The sequence below is a fragment of the Marmota marmota genome, unplaced genomic scaffold, assembly GCF_001458135.2.
Source record: "Marmota marmota marmota unplaced genomic scaffold, marMar, whole genome shotgun sequence".
NCBI lineage: Eukaryota > Metazoa > Chordata > Mammalia > Rodentia > Sciuridae > Marmota > Marmota marmota.
The window spans coordinates 32,732,696-32,741,815 of record NW_026000016.1 but is presented as its reverse complement, the minus strand read 5'-3'; the positions used below and the strand labels follow the sequence as shown (position 1 = coordinate 32,741,815).

General features: G+C 38.3%; 1 protein-coding gene across 2 annotated transcripts in view; it reads left to right on the top strand.

The window, feature by feature from the left end:
- The first annotated feature begins 3,721 nt into the window (after positions 1-3,721).
- Positions 3,722-9,120, top strand: part of Cenpf (centromere protein F) — a 51,040-nt gene continuing 45,641 nt past the window's right edge. For both annotated transcript variants that reach the window (XM_048809388.1, XM_048809387.1), the window contains exons 1-3: positions 3,722-3,873; positions 5,421-5,623; positions 7,024-7,220. In XM_048809388.1, the coding sequence (XP_048665345.1) occupies positions 5,462-5,623; positions 7,024-7,220 (359 nt within the window). In that variant the 5' untranslated portion in view covers positions 3,722-3,873; positions 5,421-5,461. The remainder of the gene's footprint in view (positions 3,874-5,420; positions 5,624-7,023; positions 7,221-9,120) is intronic.

The window sequence follows — 9,120 nt, the reverse complement described above, 5'->3', positions numbered from 1 at the left end:
AGAGAGAGAGGGAGAGAGAGAGAGAGAGAGAGAGAGAGAGAGAGAGAGAATTTTTTAATATTTATTTTTTAGTTTTCGGTGGACACAACATCTTTATTTGTATGTGGTGCTGAGGATTGAATCCAGCGCTGCCCGAATGCCAGGTGAGCACGCTACCACTTGAGCCACATCCCCAGCCCTACAGTTCTTAAAGACATTGGTATTCCACTTACTAGAATGTTCTTTATTGTCTTATTGAAGGCATTGTTCTCTAGGCCCTCCTAGAAATGATAATCAGGTGGTGGTCTTAGGTAATAAATCCAGTCTAACTTTCCTATTTTCTTGAGACTTATAATCCTTTCAGTACTCTTAAATATGGTTCTATTATCTCAACCTCACTAAATGTCACCTTCAGGTTCAAGTGGTAGGGAGCCATCCTCATAGTACCAGCTCCAGGTGCCCTTGCCAGGAATGTTAAATCCCCTGTAGAGAGAGAGTTCTCCCATGCCTATAAGCCCTAACCTACCAGCTCTATATTTTATAATCCCTTGCTTCCCAACTTCCTTAAGATCTACTCTCACACTATACATCCCTGATTTCAGCCAGCACAAGTTTTTTTCAGTAACTATTTCAGAAGCTGTTTCCTGGCATAAGGAGAGGTATAGAGACAAGGAAGGAAAGTGGGTTAGGGATTATAGAGTCTTGACTAGAAAAATCATCATGAAAGGAGCTGATTTGGACACATTTGAATATTTTCAATTTAGGTCTCATTTCTTTCATATCAAAGTCCTAACTTAAAGTAATAAAATCTCAGTTGTAAGACCAACCCGGAGGCTTTTGCAGTAACAAAGAATTGATGGTAGGTAGGACTATGTATGGAGCAGTAAGAATGGAGCACACAGGACAGATTTGGGGATATTTGTGGGGGTCAGTCTTGATATGATAGAGAAGAAGCAGACAAGGGTGACTGTAAAGTCTCCATCTTGGGCAGCTGAGTGAATTGGGATATTATTTATTCAGAATGGATAGTTGAATACACGAGTATGAAATTTAAGAGGAGACCTGGATTAGAGATGCAGATTTGAGAATTAAATTTATTGATGGTTATAGAGATTGCAATACTGCTAGAGCCAAAGGAGAGGATATATAAGTCAGAATTTGGGGGAGGCCACAGAAGGTGAGATTTACAGAAAAGAGGACCAAAGAAGAAGCAGTGATGCAGAGGTGAAACTTAGGAAATCTGATGTGGGTCTCCTGAGTCTTTGAATATATATCTGCGCATTCATATCTGCGCATTCTGTGTGAAGTTTGGAAAACAACAACTGTCAGGAAAAGAACAATTTGGGGGAGAGCTGTGAGTCACACATTCAAAGAGCTCATTCAGGGCTACAGGTTGTCTGAGTTCCCATCAACCAAGAGTGGAAAGAACTTGCTAACTACACGGGGAAGTGCAATAGAAACCCAGAAGAAACATGTCTTAGAAATGCCCTAAATAGAGTGAGGCATTAGGCTTGATCTTCAGCACCACATTAAATAAATATATAAATAAAATAAAGGTATTGTGTCCATCTACAACTAAAAAAATATATTAAAGAAAGAAATGGCATAAATAGCCCTAGAAGAGAGGCTACTCTCAGAATTATCTTTATGAAATTTAAAAACAGGGGCTGGGATTGTGGCTCAGCGGCAGAGCGCTTGCCTAGCACATGCAAGGCCCTGGGTTCAATCCTCAGCACCACATAAAAATAAAATAAAGATATTGTGTTCAACTACAACTAAAAAATAATAAATATTAAAAAAATTTAATAACAACTTACAAAATAAACTAAATCTTGAGTAACCTGTCAGAATTACATGTGTCATTCTTTCGAGCAGTAAAACAAAATTAAAAATGTAGAATTTACCATATCTGGCATCCAATTAAAAAATCTCTATAAAAAAGGAAAAAAAAAACCAGGAAATGAGAATCTTAACCGACAAGATAATAAGTCAAGAGCTGGAAGTAAAAATTCAGTGGACAAAATGAGCAGCAGAATAAATATTAGAAAAGAGAAGATCAGTAAACCTGAAAAAATATTAGTAGATCCTATCTAAAAGGAAATGTAGACTGGAGAAGAAAAAGACTGGAGAAATAAATAAAGCCTCTGTGACTTTTAGAACCACATTAAATAGTTTAAAACCAATGAAGTAGTGGTATGAGCATTGCCTTCAAAATGTTTTTGCTTGTGGAACGAGAACTATACAATTGAAGACAAAGAAATATCAAAGAAATTACTAGAATAGTTTTGTCACCTGATTCCTTTGCTCAAGAAGGGAATGTATTATTTTTGTTTATTCTAGAATGTAGCACAAGGCTTGGTTATTCAGTGGCCCCTAGATAAATATCTTCTAAGTAATGAATAAAATGAACATTGTGCATTCAAACCTTTAAAATCTTCTATTATTTTTCTTTCCATTTTTATTTTCCTTAGGCAGCTAATAAATAATTGAAAAATTACTGTAGGAGGCAATGAAATAGCAATTGGTATTGGAACTAGAATTTGGGTCAAATCCCAGAACTACCAGATACTAGACTGATCTAACTGTGTACCACAAAAGTTCTTCTTCCATGTGTTCCCTGTTCTCCTCTTGGGGATTCAAAGATCTCGGGGAACTTGATCTTTCTTCAGATGGCAGTTTTATCTCCAAAGAAGATGTTTTTTAAATTAATATACGTGCAAAAATAAAACAGATTTTACTCAAAAGGAATTTTTGAGTCTGATGGAGGAACCAACTATGGCCATAAATATAAGACATGTCAAAAAACTTAAAACTGAAGTATAGCCAAGTATCAGGAAAGAACTAGGAAATAACTATTTTTAAGGGGTGCGTCGGGACAGAGAGTTTTCATAAAGAAAATGCCTTTTGAATTGGAGCAGACTAGGCTCTCTCTAGGAATACTTTAATGAAAGGTAGTGTTTGGAACTTATTGAAGAGAACAACACATTAGACGTATATTAATTTAGCAAGTCACAGCTTGCTCTTGCGTTTAGAAGCTTACTTGTAGTTGAATAGGAAAATAAACAATTATATAAGAATATACAAAATCAGTGGGCTTCATAAAAAGGAGAAATTAATTACATCCAATTTTGATGCAATATTTCTGAGTATTTGAGTCTGATGGAATGTTTTTCCCTCAAATTCCGGTTAGCAAGTGTTCAGAATCATCCCCTTCAAAACGTGATCAATAGAGGTCAGCAGGAAAAAGGGGGAGTCTGTCTGTCCAGATCCAATTTCAAATTACTTGGCTTCTACGTGCTTCAGTTAACTTTTAAATAAGGCTAATAGTTCTCTCAAAGAATTAAGAATTTTCGCTGGTTGAAGAATGCATGACAAGCTTAGTACTTTGTATTTACGTCTTAAATTTAATACAGAAGTAGATATGTGTAAGTTTTCACCAGACAGCACCCTTCCGCAGTCAGTCCTCGATAGGCCACACCCTTCTAATCGAGCCGGCACATTCCCTGGCTCTTGCGGAAGTAGCTGTTCAAAACTTTGTCCAGCTTCAGCAAAAGCACATGGTCTCCGTCTCCAAGGCAACAGTAAAAATGCTTCTGAGCCCTGGCGCAGACACCACCAGCAGTGAGGGCTGGTTTTTTAAAATTCATCCAAAAGAGCCAATCAGAGGCGGCAGGCCGAATGAACGGAAACTGATTGGTGCACATCTCCTTACAGTGACCAATAGAATTGAAGGGGAGTTTGGTCGGGACCGGAAGTGGGAGAGTGGATCGCGGGCAGTTTGAATTGGGATCAGGCCTTCAGCCTCGCGGAGGCTGCATCGGAACCGGACACTCTGAGAGATTGTTTTCTCTCCTTCCAACAACCTTAGAAACAACCTTAAAGCAAGGTAGCAAGGTGAGCGTACTGCCTGCGTCCCGGCTCTGGTGGCCGGCCCAGTGACCGCTAGTTGCTGCCGGCGGATGCTGGGTAGGGCTGCCTCTGACTGGGCAGGGCTGCCTCTGACTCGCGCTCGCGTCCCTGTGGTGCTGGTGGCCGGTCCCATTCCTAACCGCGCTGGAGTGTGGGGTGAGGTTCGTGGGTTGGGCCCACCTCGGCTCGGGCTGAAACGGCTCATACTAGGGAGCGGAGAAGCTGTTCCGTCACGGACTAGCACTTTGGGGGAATCGGTTTCCTCCTCCTTAAGGTAACAGAACTGGAGATGACCAGGTATTTTCAAGCAGCTCTCCGGGAACCATGGCTTCTATTTAGAAATAGGAACCTAGTCCTTTGTTGTTTTGGTCTGGGCGGCGGAGTTTGCCTATTGTTGGTTAGGAGATCGTTCCTCCTCCCTCTTCTCACTTTTCCTGTCTTCCACATTTATTGGGAAGGATCAGTGTGTCAGGCTCTGCTATGTGATGACCCAGAAATGAATTACACGGACCCTGTCCGGAGGAGGCAGAATACTTAACCAGCCCCGGGACCATAGGCGGGGACTCCGGGGTTTTTAGTGAAGGGGAATTTTGATAAAGGGAAAGGTGAATGCGGGCCTGAAAAGCTGGGGATGGGTGGGTCACAGAAAAGAATTGCCTTGGGGATTTTACAAGGGTTAGGTGATTGAGGCATGAAGAGTGCCCTGTACATATTTAATATATAAAGACAAAGCATTTTTCTGGAAAGGATGTGTTAGTCCTGAAAATCCTCCTTGCTGGAACCTTCACATACAGAATTTTCTTCTACCGTCTTCCTTCTCCCACCCAAACCATGCTCCTCAAATTTTATTTTTCAGGTTTACTTTTTCTTTTGTCCCAGTGGGTCAGTACAGATGGCTGAGAGCTGATGCCTTACTTTGTCAAAATGTGTGTTAATTATATATGTAGCATATATTAAGTATATTTATAAATATAAATATATTTAGATAGATATATTTACATAGCTGTGTGTTAGACTTTGGAGTGGAAAAACATTTAACTTACCAGTTTTCCTTGTTTATTTCCCTCTATCATCTAAGTTGCTCCTTTTTATCTCAGAAAGTTTTCCCAGAAGATGAGGGATGAGGTGTGAGTGGTAATTATTGATGTGAAGAGGGAAAGAAGAGAATTTGCAAATTAATTTTGTACTTTATTTGTTTATATGTAGGGCATATTTCACCTGAAAACAACCTTAGAGCAAAATATTCATGTTTTATGTAATGAAAGCAAACTAAGCAGTAGAAAGCAGGTAGCCATATAAGAAGTCAAAACTGAGACAGAAGAAAAACAAAAAGCAAGGGGAAACCCAACAAATGTATTATATACTTCATAATCAGAATTATTGGTAGTCACCTTTCAGAGGATGGAGAAGATAAATACACTGCATTATCTTTTGAAAGTTGTCATTTTTTGAAACTTGATTCTTTGAGGTAGTCTCTGACTTTAAGTTTCCTTTTACTGCAGTAAGACCAACAATCTGGTTATTCTTTTCAGTTTTCTTATAAATGTTGGAATAATACAGAAAGGAGAACAGAATGAGCTGGGCTTTGGAAGAATGGAAGGAAGGCCTCCCTACAAGAGCTCTACAGAAAATTCAAGAGCTTGAAGGACAGCTAGACAAACTGAAGAAAGAAAAGCAGCAAAGACAGTTTCAACTTGATACTCTAGAGGCTGCACTGCAAAAACAGAAACAGAAGGTATCACTGACATTTGACAGTATTCACCTGTTTTTTGGATTAATTATTTCACCTTTAAATTTAGAGAGAGGGCTGGGGTTGTGGCTCAGCAGTAGAGTGCTTGCCTAGACTGAGTTCGATTCTCAGCACTACATATAAATAAATGAATAAAATAAAGGTCCATCAATGTCTAAAAAATACTTTTTAAAAAATTTGATTTAATTAGTTACACATGACAGGACAATGATCTTGACATATCATATATTTGAATCAGATGGGATATAATTTCTCATTTTTCTGAGTGTACAGGTTGCAGAATCACATTGGTCATGCATCAATGCATCAATGTCTAAAAAATACTTTAAAAAAATTAGAAGTGATTTTGTGGTAATCCCCTTCCTTCTCTTCAGACTTTTTATTTTTTTAAAATTTGTTTTAATTTTTTATTCTAATTTGTTATATATGACAGCAGAATGTATTACAACTCATATTACACTTATAGAGCACAACTTTTCATATCTCTGGTTGTATACAAAGTATATTCATATTGTTTGTGTCTTCATACATGTACTTAGGGTAATGATGTCCATCTTATTCCACTGTCTTTCCTACCCCCTTGCCCCCTCCCTTCCCCTCCCATCCCTTTGCCCTGTCTAGAGTTTGTCTAATCTTCCCATGCTCCCCCTCCCAACCCCACTATATCTTCAGACATTTTTAATTGCCTCAAATTTCCTTGATCTTTTCCCCCTTTTTGGCCTATTTGCTGATATTTAGGGCTGTTGAGTTCCTTTTAAACCTATGTTTGGGAACCTGAATTGGAAATTGCAGTTGCATTTCACAGCAAAGGCCAAAGTTCCTGGCTTCAAATCGGGTTATTATTACAGTCTTTTTATAGAAAATGGAGACCACTTTCTGATATGGGCTTTTTATCTTGGTATTCCCCAATTTCTCTTCGGGGCTAGTAAATGAAAACTTAAATAGTACTTCTTTGTACCTCTGTATTAACCAACAAAGTAGTGGTATGATCATTGCTTCTAAAATTTTTTTTTTTTGTTTTGTTTTTTTTGCTTGTGGGAGAATTTTCTGATTTCTTGCAATAACTGACTTTAGCCAGACTTGAAAATGAATTGCTGAGGGAGAGGTATAGTGTTCATTTGTAATTTTTTTATTCTTAAAACGATGATAAAGCTTGACTTGCTAGATGAATAGGGGTAGCCCTGACCAAAAGATAGTGTAAAATGTGATTTTGTAGAACTTTTCTGTTTATAGGCTTCAGAATGTGGTGACCTAAAATTTCTGTGTTCAGAAACATTGACGTCTTGCTTATTACAACTTTACCTCAGAGGATTGTTAAATCCACAAGTACACTTGGTAAATTTGCAAAATAAGGGACCTGTTTCCTTCCCAATGATTCCTATTAGGTTGAAAATGAAAAAACCGAGGGTACAAACCTGAAAAGGGAGAATCAAAGATTGATGGAAATATGTGAAAATTTGGAGAAAACTAAGCAAAAGATTTCTCATGAACTTCAAGTCAAGGAGTCACAAGTGAATTTCCAAGAAGGACAATTGAGTGCAGGCAAAAAACAAATAGAAAAACTGGAACAGGAACTTAAAAGGTAATTTATTTGAATGGGATTTATATGAATATTATTTCTATGTCATCAGATACATTTATTATTTTCTTTAATGATATAGTTGATATATTTTGAAATATATTTTTCCTCTGGTGGAGTAAGCAGTGATTCAGTTCAGTTATGACATGGCTCAATACAAATTCATCAAATGGTTGCTTATTTATTCATTTAACTTTATTAGGCTGGTCCATGCGATAGATGCTATATTGGTCACTGGGATGATACAATAATGGATAATAGCTCATTTGTTAATAATGGTCACTAATAGATGGAAGGAAGTGAAAGCATGGCTTATCCTGATGGCTCATGTTTTCTCTGGCTGGAAAAGCTATTATAGAGAATGAAGGGGAGAACTAAAACTAGGGAATTGTGAAAGGATTGAGGAGCAAAAAAGGCCCAGTTGAAGTTGCAGATTAGAAATTTGTAGCAGAACCAATATGGAGGAGTGTGTAGGGTGGGGTGAGGTGAGGGTTTCTTATAGCATCTGGGATCTGAAGTGCTGAGAAACTGAATGGGCAGATTGATTTAAGTTTGTTTGGGGCAGGATAATGGGATTGAATACAATGGAATAATTGAGGGTAAAGCAAAACGAAGCAAAAGATTTCTCATGAGCTTTAAGTCAAGGAGTCACAGAGAGTGGTTTAATATACCATAGGTTCTAAGCTGGAGGGAGTAAGTGAAGTCCTGAAGAGGTTCCTACTGAGATTCTTCTCTGAGAGTTCCATCTTTCATTTTAAGCATTATAAAATCAGTTTGCCAGTTTAAGCAATAAAAAAGTTGTTTAGTACCACTTTCATTAAAAAAATCCCCCAATTGGAGGTGTTAATACAAATAAATTCAATGGAGTCTAATCATTACTAGCTAAGAAAGGCTATACTCTTGTTCTAATGATAGAATTTTGTCAAAATAATAAGGAGTGATGCCGCAGTCTGGCTGGGCACAAAATAACCGAGCCGCCATGAGGCACTTGTAGGTTCAAACAGGAACTCCTTTATTGCCCGAACTCCCGCGAATGCCACCCACGAGGCCCTTCCAGGAACACCACTCCAACTGGAACTCCCTCCACCAGAACGTCACCCACCAACTGGAACTCCCCAGGAATCCCTGTGAGAACTGCGGACAGCAGGGGTTTATATACAATTGAATACACAGCTTAACTTAACCATCATTTCAATGGCTCCCTGGCATCACCTCTCAACCACTCCCTCTGGCAAAATGCCAGGTGCCACCTCTATTTGGAGAAAGCCAAATGATTCCATAAAAGGTAGTGGGACCATTTCAAAGATGCCTAATGATGAAGGTAAGAACATGAAATCCACACATTATGTCCATCAAAATAAACTCCAGATGCTCAGAGACATTAAATGTAGAAATCATCAAAGTACAGGAATAAAATAAATGAAAGTTTGCACGATATAGGAGGATTTCTGAACCTCAATGTGGAAAGCAAGGACTCGGCTGTGGCCCTCAACAGAGTGATAATAGCTTAAAGGACTTAAGTACATTGTCCCATTGACTCCACAAACATACACAGAAATTAAAAAGTAAACAACCACCACCTTATTTTTGAAGTAAACTTGAAACTTGAAGAAAATTTGCAAGCCTAGTAGAGTTCTTTTATATCCTTTATCCAGATTTCTTCTGTTGTTAATACCTTATATAACAAAGTACACTCCCAAGCAGGAAATAACACTGATTTTGTACTATTAACTATAGATTTCATTAGAGTTTCACTGGTATTACTAGTCATGTCCTTTTTCTGTGCCCTGGATTCCACACTGCATTTAGTTGAGGTTTTCTTTGCCTCTTCTAAGTTGTGATGGTTCCTTATCTTTTGTGACCTTCATATTTTGAAAAATACCTGTCAGTTGTTTTGGAGAAT